The following is a 20,781-nucleotide window of genomic DNA, read 5'->3' on the forward strand; positions in this document are numbered from 1 at the left end:
CCCAAGTTACTTCCTCACGCCTACCCGGAAAGTAACACCCTACTAGTGGAGGTCCTGCTAATTAGTCAAGCCAGAGCCATATAGCTTGGAGCTGCACTGTAAGTCCCAGGGGGCCGCTCCCTAACTAAGTCCTTACGGAGAGCAGAGACGGGTACGCCCGGCAAACCGGACCACCAACGGTACCCGCTCCCCCTGTCACCACCATCATCGCGATGCTCGCAAGCATCCAACATCGCCATCACCGCAGTGACCAAAGATTCAGCACAGTTTATGCATCAAGTTAAGTAGAGAGTAATTATTGTTTAGACATGTGTATAAGATGAGTAGAGCAGCTAAGCAGACCTAGTATAGCCTAGTCTACCCAAATACATAACCCCAGGTGAGCAAGGAATAATAAGTAAAGCTAGTCATGTCCTTAGGGTTTGCATTCATTGGACACATGCATATAAAGTAAATGACATTAATGAATAGGTTCAAAATGATCAAACGGTGTCTGCACTTGCCTTGATCGAAGTCGGGTTGCTCGAACTCAGCGGGATCCTGAACCTCTTCCTTCACGAACGTCTCGTTGGCTATACGCGACAATCATCAATCATAGGAACAATACATGCAAGCAAACAAACTTAATCAGAAACAGTACACCAAAGCATGCGAAAGCATAAAGCAACTGCACTACTGTATTCTACTCCATGAAACGAAACTATAGCGACCAGAATCACCTAAATCGGAGTTACGATGCAAAAGTTATGGCTAAAACAAGTTGAATGACATTTCTGTAGATAAACTGAACTATTTTTCGTAATTAAAACTAATTAAAACTGAATTAAAACTCATTTTGGATTAAATACATAAATACCAACGGGTGCAGGGGCTAAACTGTAAAAGCAGGGGCATATTTTAAATGAAACTATAACTGAGTTGGATCGCGGGTTAAATTTGAAGAAACGCGAGGACCTTTTCGCAAAAAGGCTAGGGGCGTGCGGGCGGGCCGGTCCACGGCACAGTGCGGTGGACCGGGCGCGGGGCAGGGCGGCCGCGGTCCATGGTGGACCGCGCCTACGGAGCGGCGCCGGCGGGTGCGTGGACCCGGTCCACGTGGACCGGCCGCACGAGGCGCTGGGCCGCGGTCCACCGTGGACCGCGTGCCGGAGCAGGGGCGGGTGCGCGCGCTGGAGGCGGCCGGCGGGCGGCGGCGGCGCTACAGGGCTCGGCTGGCCGAGCAGAGGGCATGGGCGGGCGCGGCTCGGCGAGACGAGCACGATGGAGGCCTCACCTTCGCGAAACGTCGACGGCAAAGAGAAGCTCGACGGCGGCGGCGCGGATTCCGATGGCGGCGCTGCGAACTTGCGGCTCGGCGGCTCGGGTTTTGCACTAGGGTTTTGGGGGGGGGCGTGCGGGCGAGGCCGAGGCCTGTTTATAGGGCGCAGCGATCCTCGGGGTGCGCGCGGGCGCGGACTCCGAGTGGCGGCGCGGCTGCCCCGTCCGTTTCGGACGGGAGGTTGGGGGCGGCTCTGACGGGTGGGGCCCACCCGTCAGCGGCAGCGGGCGGCAGGCGGGCTGGGGGCAGGGGGCGCCGCGGGCTCTGCGGCTGGGCCGCTACTGGGCCGTGCGGGGAGAAGGGGGGCGCGCGCGCGGGGGCTGGGCCGAGAATCGGCCCAGGTGAGAGCTCTCCCCTTTTCTTTTTTTTTCTTTTTTTTTTAAATTTTCTTGCTCCAAAACAAAACAAAACAAGCATCAGCAAAATAAATAATATCAGGCAAAATTATGCAGCAGCATGAATGCAAAAAATCAAACACGTTTCTACCTTATATTTTATTTTAATTAATTTTGTAAATTATTTAATAATTCTCCAAAAATTCAAACTAAGCCAAAATTAAATCAAATTTAAACTAAATTTGAAATTAAAAAATTTGGAGTGTTATAGCTGGTGGTTGGGTCAGAGGTGCTGGGTTGGCAAGGTTGTGGGCGGACAGATCTGTGCACGTGGAGGTCGCCTTTCTTCTCTATGCGGGCGCGGGGCAGGAGTCGTTTTCGGTGGGAACGAGTTGGCGGCAGACGGATATGCTAGGGTGCGGCGAGGTGGGGGGCGGGCAGATCCCGTGCTCGTGGAGGTGGGGATGGGCTCCTTGTGCGGGGGAGCGGACGAAAGGTGGTCCTTTGCATGGGGCGAGTTAGTTGGGAGGCTGACGGTTTTTTTCTCCGTGTGGTGCGGGTAGGGAGCTCGGCGTCCGGACGCGCTGCTGGCGCCGGACGTCCGGGCGCTAGCAGTACTTTTTTTTTGCGTCATCCAAGTGTGGCACTCGCCCTCGGCAGCCATATAAAGGTAGGTGAAATGTAATGTAGTAAGATGTAATTTGATTCAGTTTAACTCTTAATTTATGTCATGTATTATATTCCATCCTTTTTTTGTGAGCATGGTTTGGCATGGGATCTCTAATATCAAACTTTGACCATTAATAATATCTCCTATGTCATAATTTTTCATGACTACAAAATTAACATAGTATGGACCTTTTTAGAGAAGAATCCAGTAACACCAAAATTATAGACTATAGTATATACATTTAAGATTAATAAAGATTCACTGCACTAAAACAAAAATTCCTTGATGGTAAAAAACCTCCAAGAAAAACATGAAGACTAAATGCCTAATGCATTATTTTTGTATTCACTTTAGTGAAATTTGTAATGCATATTTGAGATCCTAAATGAATTCTATTGGGAAAAAATGAACTAGAAAGTTGTATATCTCTTTGAGTACTATAATTTTCGTTTAGGTCACTTCTCCATGTCATTTGAAAAATTCATAAAATAATATTAATTTTTCCTTGGTGGTTTACAATAGCACTTAAGGAAATGGTTGTTTCCTTAACGGTTCACAATAACACTCAAGAAAAAATTACACATTTACTTGGAGGCCGAGTGGAAACCCCAAGGATACAAATTACCTTGGAAATTTATTACAACCACCAATGAAATGATTAATTCCTCAGTGGTTTGATTTTGGTACTCAAGGAAATCATGGTCGTGAACCCCCAAGAAATTTCTATTTGCTGATAGTGATTAAAAAGTTTAATCTTAAGTAGCATGTGTGCCTCACTAAAAAAAAGATAATTCAATGTTTGTGGACTGAAATCATATAATAAGAATACTCAAATGTGAGTGTAATGACAAAAGTTTTGTATGAAAAAATTTATATGATTTCAATTGAAGTTTACATGGTGTATGACTCTTGGAATGAGTGCATGCCTTATAAAAATGGAGGGTCAAATCAAAGCGTTTATGACAAAAGAGCAAGTGTGCAAAGGTAATACTCCCTCTAGTTTTGTAAATACTTGATTTTTTAGACAATGACATGGTCTCAAAAACATAGTTTTGACTACTGTTTTCTATTAGAGTATAAAATGAACATGGTAACAAATTTATGCTTTTATAGACAAAGGAGCTTTTCGTGACAAAATCTATCCATATGATCTTTAGGTTTCTAGACTAGCTTTTTAAAAATGATAATAATCAAAGTTTTAAAAGTTTGACTTGAACCTTCAAAACGTCCGACATGAATATAGAGGGAGCGGTGCTCAAAACATCGCTGTAAACTAAATAAATTCTCATTGTCTAAGGACGTGACCGGTTACTTGAATACTTGTTGCCTAGCTCATATTATATCTCAACCAGTCTGAGTTGAGCCTGGTTGCATGAGTTTTCTTGCATGCATGCTGACTTGTGCGTGCACCCTTGCATCCTTTGGATCTTGCACCCTTGCGAGCTCGGCTCAAGCTCTGCATGACCAAACAAATCATGCAGAATTAGTTGTATAGAAAAATTTAAATCTTCTACGCAAAGTGCTTTTTTTTTTTCATTCAAACTTTCAGGGATGACCACCACTTCCACCCATTCAAACAAGAGATTATGAGATTATGGACCTAGTCCACTTCAACCAAACAGGATACAAGACTATTCTATCTCTTAACTAGGGACAAGATCATTCTATCACACTTTATTCTCGAACCAAATAGAACTGTATACTTACTCCTCAAGAGTTCAACAATGTTTAGGTCCATGCCTTGTATTTCTTTTGGGCGGAGGTGCTCTTGAAGATGCTCTAACACCTTTGTTATCAGCACGACATGAGTATTTTCAGCACGAGTTGGGGAGAAACATATAACTATTTGCCTACAAAGGTCCATTCTAATAAATTCATACCATCCAACAGCATGACTGCTTTGACTACTGAGATAGGAAAATAGATAGGCATCGATCGCAGTAGTAACTCCTGAGGACGATGTTCTTGTCGCCGCTTTGATTTTGCCCTTGTTTAATTCACCTAAAAAACCAAAAACTTTTCAAGATTCTCCGTCACATCAAATCTTACAGCACATGCATGAAACAGTAAGACCTTGTTTAGTTCCCACCAAAATTCAAAAAGTTTTCAAGATTCACCATCACATCGAATCTTGCGGCACATGCATGAAGCACTAAATATAGACGAAAACAAAAACTAATTACACAGTTTGCCTGTAAATCACGAGACGAATCTTTTAACCATAGTTAGTTTATGATTGGACAATATTTACCACAAACAAACGAAAGTGCTACAGTAGCGAAATCCAAAAAATTTTCGCATCTAAACAAGGTCTAAATATAGATGAAAACAAAAACTAATTACACACAGTTTGTTTGTAAATTACGAGACGAATGTTTTAAGCCTACTTACTCCATAATTGGATAATATTTGTTAAATAAAAACAAAAATGCTACAGTATCAAAATCTAAAAAAATTCACATCTGAACAAGGCCTTTGTTTATGCAGAAAAATAAATAAATGAAAATAAAAGAGGGACATGCATGTGTGCTCTTGGTGCGTCCACCACCGCGTCTGCTCCGTACTGTACTTGTATGTGTGTCCGTCCGGTCGATAATTTTGAAAAATTGGCTATTACCATATATGTTGACGTAGACACGTAGTACATACTACATTGCAGCTAACGTACATTGCGAGTTATAAGTACGCTCTCTCTGATATTAAGATATATATTTTTGGGGGTAAAAAGTAAAATAAAGCCAGGAAAATAGAATTGAAAAGAACTACTTCCTTCATTTCAACTTATAAAATGTTTTGGTTTTTTTTTTTAATTTATTGGTTTCACTATATATCAACACATCAATGTATATATAGATACATAGAAAAATCAACATATGTATAAATTAAATGTCAAAACATTTTATAATTTAGAATGCAGGGAGTAAAATCTAAAGGTAAAAATTTCAATTAATCGTTGTAGGAAATCAACAAATGCAACTTAACTCAGACTAATTTTCTAAGTTATCTCAAAATTAGACCCAGATTATGGGACGACCAAGAGGTTCACTCGTTGCCGTGCAAGAAACACTTCGCTTCTACGCTCAGCTAGTGCTCACTCGTCCACTCTTTTCCCGCCAAAAAACAAGGGCATATATATCACCTGGCGGTCTGCATTTTATTTTATTATATATAATATTGTTATTAGCCGGCCAGCAGCTAGTTAGGTAGTTGTGTTAAGAACGGAAACAAGCACAGTGACATGGGCTGAAGCTATTACCACTAGCAAGTTAAATGGTGTAACTCGATCCGGTAACCACACCGAGATAGAAATATTTCTTTTCCTTTGCAAGGAGTTAAAAAAGAAACATGTTCTCATCGAACTAGAAACACGTTTTTTTTTTACCAAACTTAGGGGCTGCTTGGTTCCCGACCAGTGTTGGCCACTCCTAAATGGCGTAGCCATAACCGTGGTGTCCATAAAGTATGCCACATTCGTCACAGTCTCGCCATAAATTAGTATACACTAAACGACAAGGAAGATGAGCAAAACAACGAGAGAAAAACCTATGGTGGCCAAAGCGTGGACGAGAACCAAACAACAACTTCAGGCAGCCGCAGTTTACCGAGTGACGTATTTTGGCTGCCAACCAAACACACCCTTAAACCACTTCGACAACCGCAATCCACTTCGACAACCGCAATAAACCACCAATATCCACAACAAAAAATTTAAATGCACATTTTTTATTTAAAATAAAGCCCAGCACTAATATTTATCATAAATTAACCTCCTAAAAACCAAGGGGAAAAGAAAAAAAAAGAGAAAACCGTGGCGTGGTCGGCAACGGCACCCAATCACACGGGCAGGCGACGGCCACGTGTCCGTGCCGCAGCCGCGTCCCCGCGCCCCGAAACGCACTGCCACCACCCGGTCACCAAACCACCCCCACCCGGTCGCCGCCGGTCACCTCCGCGCACGCCAACGCCACGGTTAAATAACAACCACCCCCCTCCCGTCTCCGCATTTCTTCTCTTCTCCCCCCTCGCTTGTTCGTCGCGTCCTCCTCCTGCTCAGATCAAGAAACCGTGTCCTGTCGTGCCCCTGGGAACCATCGGGGATCGATTGCCGTTCCTCTCCCGCACCTCAGATCGTACAACGACGGCGGCGTTCGGAGGTCTACGTGCTCTTTTCGGCGGGTCGGCTCGCGGATCGGGCGGTGTCTGGTTGACGGCGAGGCAACGGCGGCGGCGGTCGTCTTGGACCGGGAGTAGTTGAGTCTGCTGAGAGGTGCGGAGATGGTGGCCGAGGCGGAGGTGATGCATCAGACCCCCGTGCCGGTGCTAGAGGTGCAGTACCACCGGTGCGTGACGACAAAAGGGGTTGAAGACGTCGTCGGGATGTCCGCGGCGGCGGCGGCGGCCGTAGCCGCGCCCGCGGAGGTCGGGGTTGAAGTCGAGGTCGAGGTCGAGGTCGAGGTCGAGGTCGCCGTGGAGGTGCCTCTCATGGTGAGTTCCTCAAGCTCAGCCTACTGGTGAAAAAAAAAATCTATCTCTGACTGGAAACATTTTAGCCGAAATTTCTTGCTTGTAAGTTTGCAAATCAAATTTCATGTTAGGTGTTGTTACTACCGATTAATTACTACTACTGTTGTGCTACTGTTCTTCAAGTGTGTAGGACAAGCTCAGGGAGTCCCTCTTTTCATCTTCCTTTTTCTCGATTTGGGGGGAAAAAAGATCTGCTCGTGGATGCAAAAGGCTGATACACTTGCTTGCCAAAAAGTAGTAGCTCCTTTCTTGAGGGGAGGAGCTCTAGTGTGGTGGTTGCACAGTTGTAGGCCTCATCAGGGTTCAGAAAAGTGGGTGGTGAATTATTGGACCCATACATACATGTCTCTAGTAGTGTTTGGTGGTGGTTGAGTTTAGTTTTATGCGTGCTTTTGCACTAGTTCAGATTACCCAGTTGAGTTTGGCTTAGTGGTTCTTAATCTGGTCATTTATATACTGCTTGCCTGTTAATGCAATAAAAGATTTGCTGTTCTACTTTCTTAACCTGATTCATCAGCATGTAGTGGGCTATTAGTGGGTGAACCATATGTGCAGTATGTGGCATGTTCTCACCTGTTTAGGTGCGTAATTTGTCAACTGCGTAGACGAAGGAACTTTTTGGAAACTGAGATAGTTTGGCCTTGACACACGGTGTTTATTTTGTGAATTAGGAGGCAACAATGGGCTGTTCTTCTTACTAATTAGGATGCAACAATGGACTGTTCTTCTTACTGCTTTCTACCATTCAACGATTAAGGCACTAATTGTTTTTTTTGTGTGTGATATAGGGGTTGGAGCAGCCTGATGCTGCACCAAGTGTGTCTATGGACGTGCTACAGTTTGTGCCCACCATTCGATCTGGTAGCTTTGCCGATATTGGGCCTAGGAGGTACATGGAGGATGAACACATCAGGATAGATGATCTTTCTGCTCATCTTGGCTCACTGTTGGTCTGCCCTTTGCCTAGTGCCTTCTATGGGGTAAGTCATTTTATCTGTAAATTACCTCTCCAGCACTTGGTGTTAAAACACTGCCATGCCTAACTGATTGTATCCCTGTGTTTTAGGTTTTTGATGGCCATGGCGGTCCGGATGCCGCAGCCTACATGAAAAGGCATGCAATGAGGTTCTTATTCGAGGATAGTGAGTTCCCACAAGCATCTCAAGTCGATGAGATGTACGTTCAGTCTGTTGAGAGCTCTGTCCGCAGAGCTTTCCTGCAGGCAGATCTTGCTCTGGCTGATGATTTGGACATCAGCCGCTCATCTGGAACCACTGCGCTCACTGCATTAGTCTTTGGGAGGTATAATTAGCTGTAGAGCAGTGATAGCATTTCGAATCACTTGAGCCACATTGTTCTTGTCTCAAACATTCCTGTGCTTTCCCCTCCTTGCAGGCAACTACTGGTTGCAAACGCTGGTGACTGCCGTGCGGTCTTATGCCGAAAAGGAGTCGCGATGGAGATGTCTCGAGACCACCGCGCAAACTATGTCGAGGAGTGCGAGAGGGTCGCGGCATCCGGAGGGTACATTGAGGATGGCTACCTCAACGGGGTCCTCTCGGTGACGCGCGCCCTAGGCGACTGGGACATGAAGACGCCCGACGCGTCGGTGTCCCCGCTCATTGCGGAGCCCGAGTTCCGGCAGGCGACGCTGGGCGAGGACGACGAGTTCCTCATCATGGGCTGTGATGGCATCTGGGACGTGATGACGAGCCAGCACGCGGTGAGCCTCGTACGGCGGGGCCTGCGGCAGCACGATGACCCTGCCCGGTGCGCGAGGGAGCTCGTGATGGAGGCCAAGCGGCTGGAGACGGCGGACAACCTCACGGTCATTGTGGTGTGCTTCGCATCGGAGATGGGATCACAACAGCAGGAGCAGCCCGTGAGGCCCAGGAGCTGCAAGGGCCTGTCGACGGAGGCACTGTGCAACCTGAGGAGCTGGCTGGAGACCGACCACCGCTAGAGGGAGAACCTGAGGAGCTGGCTGGAGACCGACCACCGCTAGAGGGAGAACTTGAGGAGCTGGCTGGAGACCGACCACCGCTAGAGGGCGGCGGCAGCGGCTGCTTGAGTGTGGAGGAGGTTGGGTTCGGGATGTGTAAATACTATGCTGACAACACTGGTTGACGCATGATGAGCGCTGGGCCATTTGTTGAGAGGCGGCTGCGGATTACGTAGGCAGGTCAGCTGTAGCAGCAGCCAGCAGTTTTGTAGGTTATTTTTCACTTTGTTCTTTCTTTCTTTCTTTCATCCTTGTTATTTAGTCGTTGATGTTATTGTTAGCACCACCTCTCTGTTGTACATATATGTATGATGATGATGTTGATGGCATGCTCCATTGCCACTACCTTCTTCCATGTTTGGTTCTGTTGTGATGCTGGAATTGCAGCAGATTGGCCGTTGGCCGTTGGGGCTACTGAACAGAGAGATGGCGGCTCATACATGAGGCAAAGAGGTTAACTAGAAACAGTGAACAGCCTTGAGGCGACGTGAAGCCGTAAGAGCATGCGTTTCACTAATGCCAATGGCACCATTGCACCAACTACAGAAGGGGCCTTTCAAGCAAAGTTGCTTTCTACGTCTTGGAGATAAGATGGCATGGCCAATTGCAAAGGCACAAGAGTCTATGTTTGGATGTGTTTATACCTGAGCCGCCAACTTCAGTCATCAGTGAGAAAAGTAGAGCAGAGCGGGCTGCACAGCCACTGCATTTGACTACGCAAATGGGAGTCGAGCAGGTAGCAGATGGGAGTGGACTAGTGCGCACCTGTGCCAATCGCACGCAATTCCGGCGACAAACCGGGGTAGATAAGTCGTGTAGGAGACACGACAGCTTCGGCTGCCAAATCCACAATTTTTACATACTCACCGTTCCAAATTATATATATTTCTAGATATATATGCTATATCTACTTACATAGCTTTAACTATATATATATAGCCAGAAATAATTTGGAACACGGAGAGTATATAACAAGTAAAACTCAGGGATAAACAGCAGAGTGAAGAGTTCAGGTCCAAAGGCTTGTAAATTACTGCCAAACATCCGTGTAAGTTATCTTTTGCTCTCCCCACACTAAAGCTAACAACAGCCTCTGAGAATGACAGTAAAGATTGTCTGTTCTCACAGCCTACGCAGATGCTGAGGGAATATGGCAAGCCGACAAGCAGGCGTCAAGGTCGCAAGTCTTTCAGCCTCACTGTAATTGCCAGTGGGCAGTTTGTTCAACAGATAACCATGACTCGTACTACTAGACAGCGACTTGTATTTACTCTGTCAGTTCAGCCAAATATCAGATCAGATCCTACGAAGAGTAGCAGGCGATTCACGCAGCTTTCAGAATACAGATTCACACGGCTTCTCGTTTGGGCTACATGGGTGTGGTGGCCTGGACGGATCTTCCAAAAGGGAGGAACAGGTCCACCATGGAGTCATACTCCTCTCTGCTAACCTGAGCGGCATTCAACATCTGCATCGCACATCATCGATTGGGGAAAGAACTCAGATGTCACCAAAGCAAAATAAGATACATTATTCAAGTAAGCACAAAAATCTTCAGTGAAAAGTAAAATCGGGTACTCACCTTTTGCACAAGCTTCGAATTTGAAAAGACTGGAGCAAGGGCAGGAAGCTGGTGAACAGAGAGGGCATCAAGCATTACCAGAACCACAGCCTGCCACTGCCTTGATCGCAGAGAAGGCAGGGCTTCAACGAAAGACATTGTGTCAATCAAGTAGCCCTGGTGGCAAAGCAAGGCTCACATTAGATAATCCAAAAGCAAGCACATACACGGTGTAGTTTCATGTGTTAAGGCCAATATAACTGTCAGCCACCAGCATGAAGCTAGCAGTCTTATTTTGAAAAGGTATGATATTATCTGCTTGGTAAAGTTGACACATACCAAAGTAATCTCCAATTTTGAAACCGGTATCTGCAACCTCAAGTTTGATATGAGTACTGGCACAGCATTACAAACACAAGAATCTAGAGCTCTTCTAATCTCCGATGAGAGCCCATCCTTCAGAACTATCTTCTCAGGATATTCCCTCCCATTGGCAATCAACAACTCTTCCACTGAACCCCTTTCAAGCCCATACACATAGGCCAAAGATGACCTGGATATCCATCCGAATAGCGCAGCCCAAATTGTTCCGAAAGCAGACAGCTGAAAAGAAATGTACATCATGCTGAGACTGAATTAAAAGAAGCAAAACTGGTATTTATTTTTTTCCTTCTTAATAATACTTACAGTTAGACTAAAACCTTCTGGAGGCGTGTCATGCCAAGAATCGTCAACTTCAAACATGTCTGTATCCAAAAGTACAGGTTTCTTAGGCCACTTGATAACATCCCTATCTATCTCAGGGTCATCATCTCCGCCATTGTTTTTGGCATCGCCATATTCTTTCTGGTTAAGCATGTCAGGCAGAATGATGATTCCAGCCTTTGAAACTGACATTAGAGAGGCTTGCATCAGTACCAATCAATAACAAAAGTTGTGTACCTCAAAGAATAGCAACCGTGGGAATAAAATGAATACATGCTCACCTGCATCTTCTGTTTCTGCTGTGCCTGAAGAAATAGCTTCTGCTGCCTCAATAAGTGCTGCAGCACATGCCTCTGCAGATGCACGCCTTAGTGAACTGTCTATGCCTTCGTTGGGTTGTTTTATGCTACTTGAGGGGCTTTCATATGCTTTGCTAGTTTCTAGGACACTTCCATTCTCATCTGCCCACGTAACAGACTGTCTACCGCTCTTAGACCCAGTAACTTTCAACGAAGGCTTCAATGCAGGCCTCATCTTTTCATCAGTTGTCTCATCATTTCCTATGTTCACTGCTTCACTGAATTCTTCGCACAGTTGTTCAGCATAAGCTTGCGTTGAATCTTTTGCTGAAGATTGAGATGACGAGGGATGATTGTCTACCAATACAGAACTTGACAAATAGTTATACTGATTCATAGCACTTTCCTCCCTGTTTGTCGAAGCATCCCCAATAATGATGGTACTCGTGAAGTCCACCTCGTGGCCATCGCTTCCAGCAGGCCTTTTTCTAGACTTACTCTTATGTGTCCTCGATGATGCTTTACTCACTTTATTTTTCTTACTGCCTTTTCTCTCTTCCAAAACTACATCCTCGAGCTGCTTGGCAATAGAATCAGATATGCAAGATGACAGCATACTGTCATCTTCCTCTTGCTCCATCATCTTTGATGGGGTTTTGGTTTTCTTCTTTCTACTAAGTGTCTTTGTATTCTCACCAAGAACCAGGTCGCCCATTCTCTCAGCCATTACTTCAGCGCTCATGTGTGTTTCAACCAATGAAAGTGGACTTGTCATGCCATCTTCACTAGGAGCAGCAGTCCTATCATCCACATTCTTAGTTCTGGACAGATCAGATCCAGCAACTTTATTCTGCTCAGCCTGTGGCTTTTGCCCTGAAAACAGAACATAAGCTCACTGTATCTTCAATTGTTCGAAATTTAAGACAGGTCGAACAAAGGGCAAGAATGGAGATAAGCATCCTTTCATGTACAGAAATGTGCCTGCAAGTAAAACTACCGTTACTCTGGTAAACATTGTTACTTACACCAGTGACCAGAAAATTAGTGTGCCAAATCTATATCAACCCAAAGATGCTTGCAGAACCCAGATTAAAGTTTTAGTGTGCAATTTTGCTAAGAAAAATAATACAACACTCTTAAGCAAAGCTGAGGACCCTATAAATTTTCAGTGTGCTGCAAGGTGCAGGCTGAACTGCATCAGTAGCAAAGTTATGACGTGTAAATGCAGCAGTAGAGATATTAAATCAAGTGCACTGACTAAATTGCAAGGGGTGAAGTGACCTGGTCAATTTTTTCCTACTGTTTTGCAGATTTGTAACACCTCCATTCAAAGGAATGGAGTAAGAGTCAGAAAATCCTTGACCAACAGGCTATATTATTCTATTTTCTTTAACTTCTACTACTTGATACACTTAAACAAAAACACCTACATTTGCGGATTGCACGCATCAATCACCATAGACACAATCATATCAACAATATGCAGGTAACATTGAGTTTGATTCCTTTCACCGACATAGTTTTCATGTGACCCACCGCCTAGAGCCTAAGCGAGCCTAGGCGTTTTAATGTTTATACAGATACATATGTATTACCTTAAATTACCTTAAGTAAAAGAAGAAATAAGAGATCTGTGGACCTAAAGTTGGAAGAAAGGCCAATAAAAAAAGCCCAGCACACATTATCCACCCCTTCCACCTTATCCATCCAACCATCGCCCTCCCACCGCACGCTCCGCCTCCCTTCCCTGCTTCTCCAACGCCGCCCGCTCCTCCCTCCTCCGACGCGCCTCCTCTCTCCTTCTCCGTCTCCGGTGACGTGCGACTCCTCCCTCCGTCTCCGCTGCCGCCCGTAACGCCGGCATCTGCTGCCGGACATCAGCATCCGCCCTCCCTCACAGCTGCACCCGCAGCCTGCCTTCCTCCCAGCCGTGCCCCAGCCTCTGATCGTCGCCTGCCGACTCCTGGCCACACTGGCGGTACGCCCGCCTCCCGGTAGCGCCTATCCTCTGCGTACCCCCATAGGTGAGGCGGCACCCCTCCGCCTAGCGCGGAAGCGTGCCTAGGCGAGCACCTAGTAGTGCCTTTTTGAACCGTGTATACAAAGAGGTCGCTAACTAGAGGTACTGACAGGTAACAGGTTGCAAGTAAACTTTACTAATTCCAACCACGGGTAAAGACTATTTGTAAAAGGTAACAAGATTAACCTAGATTCATATCTTATTCTGGAAACCAATTCAGACTACCCAAGTTATTCATGAGCGATCACCTATGGCAATATGTATGACCAAATACTTAAACTGCAATACTAAAGCAAAATATCACTATGCAATACTTCAGCATTAGGACAGGACACTAACACCATCAGGCTGTTCTCGCGCTTCCATCATTCAATCAATTGAAGTTTTACGAAATAATAAAATGCAATCATGGGCAAGCAAAGTATAGAATACTCACCATGGGCACTGCGGTCACGGCGCGGCACATAACCCTCAATGGCATCGGAGGGCCCAATCCAGTCCTGCAGCGAAACCTCCCCAGCCCCGGCGACCTCCTTCTCCTTGATCTCCACCTTCCTTCCCTCGTCCTTCATCTTCACATTCCCATCCACGCCCTGAAACCCTAACCCGCTCCCGTCCCCGGCAGCGGCGGCGCCCTCGACGAGCGCGACAACCGCAGCGAGCCGGTCGAGCGGGACCCCATAGGGCCGGTCGTGCGGGAGCGAGGCGGCCAGTGCCTTGGAGGCGACGAGGCAGCGGTCGGAGCAGAACTTGCGCGCCTCCTCGAGGTCGTAGACGCGGTGCTCGCTGAGGGCGATGTGGAAGCGTGGCCCCGTGGCGGCGGCGGCGGAGGAGGAGGAGGGGAGAGGGTTGGGGCACGCGGGGTTGCCGCAGGCGTCGGCGATGGTGCGCTCGGTGACGACGTCGTCGTAGTCGGCGCGGGAGAGCAGCGCGGAGGCGGCCGCGTGGAGGAGCGCCTCGTTTGACGCCGCGGCGCCGTCCAGCAGCGCCATCTGGATGCGCAGCACCGCTGAGGCCACCGTTCGCGGCGCCTCCGCCGCGGCGGCGGCGGCCGGGGAGCTCATCGTCGGAAGAGAAGGTTCGCAGAAGGCGGCGAGGGGTTTGGGCAAATGAGTTGAAGGGAAGCGGCAGCAGCGAGCGACTCGGGCTTTTTGGGCTCGTGCTAGTAAGGCGGTTTGTGGCGTGCTTGGGCTCGGCCTCTTTGTTTTTTTTTCTTGACAGACTCGGGCTTTTTGTTAGGCTTCCCTGGTGGGCTTTTGTGAGGCCCAAAAATCTCAAGGGAAGGCAAACGGACGGGTTATAGTTTGGTGGCCCAAACTCTGGCCCACGTGCGTAACTTGCACGAAGACGACAATGAGATTTGCATGGCCCAATTCCGTTTCCACTCAGGTTTTTTTTTGGCCATCATTAGTTGCTGGTATGGACTATGAGCTTTATATGTTGTTCTAAGTATATATATGTCTAACAGGTCATGCTGGGCGACACAGCCTGACATCGTGTCGTGCCGTAGGTTATCGGGCCACTACGGGCCGTGTGCCTAGCGGGCCGTGCCTCTACGGCTTCGTGTCTGGCCTTCGGCTTAAGGCACGACCCGTCAAGCTAAAAACAACTCATTTTCGTCAATATTTTCACAAAGTGCTGAAACACTTCAACATTTCCATCAATTGTTTATCATTTTTACCAGTATAACAATTAACAGCATATATATACAAGTCACAACTACACAACATTTCATTTTCATAGGCCGAGCTTTGGGACGAGTCGTGCCGCGTGCTTGGGTGGCGGCCTAGGCATAGCCTGTTCCCTTGGGCCGTGCTCGGCCTAGGCCACAGGGCCGCGAGCTGCATGGCCATATATAGTTCTAAGTCACCATCAATAACAAGGTGGCACTCAACCTCACTGACATCAACACATGTTTGCCACAATGGACAAATTTCAAACTACGTCGGATGTCACATAGGAGACGACAGCGTGCAAGATGAAGCAACAATGTTGTGGAGAGAGAGAGAGAGAGAGAGAGAGAGGAGAGAAGAGAGAGATGGGCGATAATGGGTGGGATCTACCTGTCAGTGAGAGGGGGAGAAAGTGGAGAACGAAACTCATAGGTCCCATACGATACATCAGCAGAACTACCTTGGAACCACTTTAAACTAGCGAAGCGAGTAATTTGTTTGATTTTGGTAGATTATTTCATGGTATATGGTTTACAAGTTTGGGGTAGTAGGGCTAGATTTTTGTTTTTACTCTAATTTATAACCTGTCTAGACGGGGGAAATATACTTCACTCTCTTTTTAAGGTGGGGTTGGAGGTGGAGGCGGTGTGGTCTAATTAAGGGTTATGTGATGAGGGAAGGAATAGATCAGATGCTTCACAACTTTCCTCCCTCGGAAATGTTTTCATTAAACTCGTTAGAGCTTCGCACAGTGGTGCTGGTTGCAGCTGCACCCAATTAACAGTGAACAACACCTCCTTCATGGGTACGTGCGTTCAAGAGCGAAGCCATGGCATTTTAATTTGGTGCAGACTTGACAGCAATATAATAGATTTTTTTGAAATCCTTGGTTAAAATGTTAATTATTGACCTAAGGAAAAACAAGAGTGATGATCATGTTCTTAACACAAGTGATGACATCAATGATCACTATGTAAAAAAAGGCCAAATTCACCAGCCAAATTATTATGTACTCTGGATCTGCCCCTGCTTGAGATACAAAAAAGAAGACAAAAGGGTCTTGTCTGTATGTAAAAAGTTTTCTTGTATTATTTCTCCTTCATGCATGTGATCAACGTTTCTGAATTGAAAATGGCCGGGTCAGGATCTGGAAACTTCACAGGACATCCTTAATTAGAATGGATTGGGCAGCTAATTCAAGGTACGGTGCATGCCACACAGCAGTGCACTCAGAATGAACTCCCAATTGTGACCGACACTTGTGTATCATGTAGTGCTCCACGACAGCTCTCCCTGATTTGTCCAAGCTAGCTACCCAATCCTACCTTACTCCACCATGCATCTGAAATAGCATCTCTGCTGGCGTGAGTGAGCGGGTGAGTGAGCAGTGAGCTAGTGCACGCCCACGTCCTAGCCTTATTAGGCCTTGTTTAGTTAAAAAATATCTAAAAATTTTCAAGATTCCTTGTCACATTGAATTTTATGGCACATGCATGAAACATTAAATATAGACGAAAATAAAAATTAATTATACAATTTGTCTGTAATTTGTGAGACGAATCTTTTAACCTTACGATACATGCATGGAGCATTAACTATAATTTATAATTAGACAATATTTATCAAATATAAACGAAAATGCTATAGTATCTGAAACCAAAAAATTTTGCCAACAAGGCCTTAGCTAGTTGCTCTCAACATAGACGCCACAGCAACCAAAAAATATACAGATGGAAATAAAGCGATGTCTCACCTTACAAAAGGGAAAAAGGTGGCACAGTGTGCTGCACACACATTTAGCCGGTCCACACCAATGCTAGAAGTGTGTGCATCATCATGCCATGACATGATATATATCTCCTTTTAGGTCACCATCGTCACACAAATATTAGGTGCCTGGTTTCTTTTACCATTGTTCTGACAACATGCATGTAATTTTGTTGTGTGTCTATGAATTATCCTCTTGTGAGTTGTCCCGTTTAATTGTACTAGTTGATGAATGTGTAAGAATTTATCAGGAAACATCTAAAAATTCAGGCTCCTGGAATATAGCAAATGCTAGGACTGTTTTGGTTTGATTGGTTGATGAAAAGACCGGCTTTTTTTTTTCTTACTGATGGAAATGGAAGTCGCCAAAACGGGCCGGTGAACTGACGAGCAAATCGCGTGTCAAGATCAGTGCTCTGCCGGGGCGCCAACTTGTGTCAGCAGCGATCCACACTTGCTGCCGGCCTGCCTTGCTCGAGTCCTAGCTTGACCACATGCATCACACATATCGAGCTGATCATGGAAGATGCACGGCGCCATCGTTATTGGTGCTAGCAGGTAAACAATATGTTGTCTATTAGAGCAAAATCAATAATAGAGCCAAGTACTTGGCTATAAGCCAAGTGATTAGAGCCAAGTTATACAATAAGTTGTCTCAAAAACACTTTTTTTTTCTATTCCTTCTCACAACACTTGTTATTTGGACCCACCACTACCTATGCATCCGTGCCCAGCTTGGTGCTTACATAAGAGCCAAGCTATCATTCTCTCCTCTCTTCTCTCCTCCACATCAGCATTAGCTTGGCTATAAGGCCATTATTGTACCTGCTCTTAAGGGCGTCCACAATGGTGCTATCAGTGGCGGACCCAGAAACGGACCAAGAGGGGAGCTAAATAATATAGCTAAATTTTTTTTGCTCGCTCAATCCAGTACACTAATAGATATAGCTAAGATTGATAATTCAATATTGATTCAAAGTGCTCAAAAGCAAAGATTCATAAGATAAACATAGAAAAATACCAAATACATAGAGTCTTTTGCTAAAAAGAAAATCTGTTAAAAAAATTTTGAGTCCAAGAGGGGGGCTGCAGCCACCCTAGCCCCCCTGAGTCCGCCAATGGGTGCTATCTATGTAGTTAGCTTATGTAGAGGTGAGAGATAAAAGATAAGACTATTATATATATATTTATTCTTTTATGTACTATTGGATTCACGTGTCATTTTCTCATATTCTTAGACGTACTACGCGAAATAAATAGACTATTTGCTCGTGGCTGTTGACTACTCTCTCTTACTTTTTGATTGTCCATATCATAATAGCTAACCATTGAGAACGCCCTAAGATATGTGCAAGCAGCAGCTTTATCTTATCTAATGGAGACGCATGATTGCATCATGAGCATAGTTTATAAGTCTATATGCATTTGCATGCTTTCATGAACATGGCTACCTTTTTTCCTTTTTAGAGAAACACACTATAGCTACCTCTAGCTTTGTTTTCCAGATGGCTTTGTTATTTTGTTTTACTAAAAAAAGCAGGGTGCTTTGTCGGTATATGTGTTTCTTTAACTTCCTTTTTTCCTATACTATGTCTAAGTTAAGCAATGGATAATGCTAGCTTCAGCTTTACAGTTGACGCTAATCTATCATGGCCGGCCCACGACAAGCCTGGTTTAGCAGTTTGTACAGAACAAGCCAATTCCTATTTCCGGAGCAGAGCAATAATTTCACAGTAGCAGCAGCGGTAGTGTTCCTAATGAGCAAGCATATACAACTAGATATAGTGCCTCTAGGGGGGATCACTGCACGAAGCATGTGGCCACAGTCCTAGCTAACTAGAGGCAGTACCAAGTTTAAATTAATAAAACGGACAAGCAAATGACAATCATACAAATCCAAGTTATAGCCACAATTTTTTTTTTTAAAAAAAAGAGGAGAGATATATACATCAAGCCAACCATCGTGATCTCACTGTCTCATCTTATCTCTACTAATAACAAGTCTCATCGTCAAGCATCTATTTTTCAAGTTGGGTCACTGCTACACAGAACATTATTATGGGGCAGTCAAAAATGATTTGTAGGCCGGTTTTCTCAACCGGCTCTAACCAAGCGTATGTAGTGTGGACAGCTGGTGTTTCCAACCGATTCCTAGGACAATAATTATCCTTTTGTATTAACTTTTATAGATTTTATATTCAATATTTTTGGTTCATAAATGGTTTAAAATTTTAAAAAAGATGTCTGCAATTTCCATTTTTTGTGCCTCACCTATTTTTAGAGGTGAGACACGCTACCAAGCGCAGTTGAAATCGCTTTTCTAGCCGTGGTTGTTGTTTCCAACCGCTTCTAGAAATGCTTCTATTTTTTAGAGGCATTCAATTGTGTAACACCCACGGACTATAGGTCACCATTTTAGGGGTGTTTTTATATCTAATATGCATGTCTAAAATAAATGACATCTCTAGAACCATGATTGTTTCTATAGTAGTGGTTTTCATGGTGATCCTACAATCTCAAGTTCTCAAGTATTTTTTACTAGCAAAACTCATCATGTCATATATTGTTTTTTTCAAGTAGTGATCCTACTAACACAAATCATCATCGTCCTCGTTTGCTTTGTTGGTTAGTCAATCTCTTGCAAAATGTAGGCGCTTTCTCCTTACTCCCAAAATTGTAGAGTCGCCAAATTAAAACTGAGGTGAATCAAATAACAGGGGAAAAGAAATAATGGTGCCAAGATATCATGCATATGTATGTCTATATCATATCCGCACCAACCATGCTAGTTGTAGCGCTAGCAGGACACACACACGCTCAGATCATGGGTCGACCCTTGACGAAAATGAAAAATGCACGGCACTGCCATCATGATTACACTGGTGCAAGGCACCAAAGCTTGACTATCACATAGTAGTATACTCTGTTACACCCAACTCTAGCAGCAGCTTTAATTTGCAAGACGATCATTATTGGTCTGTAACATTATTAAAAACAATGTGCACCAACATGCATATTACGTGCATATATATAGGCGCAACCTTTCCAGCGGATGGCTGCTGCTGTTGTATCAACTCCTTTGATGTTGGTGTATGTGAGCATCTTTCCTTCTTTTTACGATTTTATTAATTTATGGTCAGATTAAGTACATTATGGATGTACTAATATAATGCTCAACTTTTACAGTTGCTATGATCCATGGAAAGCTTACTCCAGTTGTACTACTACAAGCAGTCTACAACAATGATCTGAGCGTCATCATGATTCATGCATGGATGAGACGCTATCTAGTTAAGTGTAGCTACAACAATGCAAGCAAGTACATTAATCTCGTCGCAATCATGTAGTCATATGACAAAAGCATCACGCATCTATCTCCAGTTAACAGCCGCCCCAGTTGACAAGCAAATATGTATGTACTTGGACCCCGAATCTGAGATATATATATATATATGTCCTGAAAGTTTGATGCTTTCATGTGTTCCTGCTAGCTGCAGGAATCTGCAGTCTAAATTCTGGTGCTGTACACCTGTATCAAACAATTTACAAGTACTAAGCACCATTCCATTTTATGTGCATGAAAAAGCTGCCTTTCTTCAAGATAAATATAGGCCTAAATTTTTATGTCCTATGAGTATATATAACATTTAATTTATATACAAAGGCATTTGTACGTACTCATAGGTTTGGAAGTTGGAACGAAGTTTGGCCGTATATATGCTGCTAAATTAATAAGGAGGAAAGTGATGGGTACGGTACTAGCAACAGTAGCCCCCATCGGTCACATGGCACTATTCGCCTATTCGGAACCAGAAAAGATGGCTACGGTGGTGCCTTGCTTGCTTGTTGCCTCAGGAATCCATCTGTGCATGGTTATGGGTTTGGTAACAATAAACCGGCAGTATCA

General features: G+C 44.9%; 2 protein-coding genes across 2 annotated transcripts; one reads left to right on the forward strand and one right to left on the reverse strand.

Moving 5' to 3' along the window:
• On the forward strand, positions 6,321-9,204 carry LOC8068186 (probable protein phosphatase 2C 47). The gene is made up of 4 exons (XM_002439185.2): positions 6,321-6,808; positions 7,636-7,827; positions 7,914-8,149; positions 8,243-9,204. The coding sequence occupies exons 1-4, from the start codon at positions 6,599-6,601 to the stop codon at positions 8,808-8,810; spliced, it is 1,206 nt and encodes a 401-aa protein (XP_002439230.1). The 5' UTR covers positions 6,321-6,598; the 3' UTR covers positions 8,811-9,204.
• On the reverse strand, positions 9,817-14,548 carry LOC8071280 (putative RNA polymerase II subunit B1 CTD phosphatase RPAP2 homolog). The gene is made up of 6 exons (XM_002440493.2): positions 13,871-14,548; positions 11,397-12,287; positions 11,098-11,300; positions 10,750-11,013; positions 10,432-10,587; positions 9,817-10,317 (listed from the first exon to the last, which is right to left on the reverse strand). The coding sequence occupies exons 1-6, from the start codon at positions 14,496-14,498 to the stop codon at positions 10,219-10,221; spliced, it is 2,241 nt and encodes a 746-aa protein (XP_002440538.1). The 5' UTR covers positions 14,499-14,548; the 3' UTR covers positions 9,817-10,218.

Source organism: Sorghum bicolor, chromosome 9, assembly GCF_000003195.3.
Source record: "Sorghum bicolor cultivar BTx623 chromosome 9, Sorghum_bicolor_NCBIv3, whole genome shotgun sequence".
NCBI lineage: Eukaryota > Viridiplantae > Streptophyta > Magnoliopsida > Poales > Poaceae > Sorghum > Sorghum bicolor.

What these genes read in the sequence shown, in the direction of transcription:
- LOC8068186 (XM_002439185.2), top strand. Translation starts at nt 6,599, where the DNA reads ATGGTGGCCGAGGCGGAGGTGATGCATCAGACCCCCGTGCCGGTGCTA. An exon ending in CCGTGGAGGTGCCTCTCATG is followed by an intron (nt 6,809 to 7,635) that starts GTGAGTTCCTCA and finishes TGTGTGATATAG; the next exon opens with GGGTTGGAGCAGCCTGATGC. An exon ending in TGCCTAGTGCCTTCTATGGG is followed by an intron (nt 7,828 to 7,913) that starts GTAAGTCATTTT and finishes CCTGTGTTTTAG; the next exon opens with GTTTTTGATGGCCATGGCGG.
- LOC8071280 (XM_002440493.2), bottom strand. Translation starts at nt 14,498, where the DNA reads ATGAGCTCCCCGGCCGCCGCCGCCGCGGCGGAGGCGCCGCGAACGGTG. An exon ending in CCGTGACCGCAGTGCCCATG is followed by an intron (nt 12,288 to 13,870) that starts GTGAGTATTCTA and finishes TTCTGTTTTCAG; the next exon opens with GGCAAAAGCCACAGGCTGAG. An exon ending in CAAAATTGGAGATTACTTTG is followed by an intron (nt 10,588 to 10,749) that starts GTATGTGTCAAC and finishes CTTTGCCACCAG; the next exon opens with GGCTACTTGATTGACACAAT.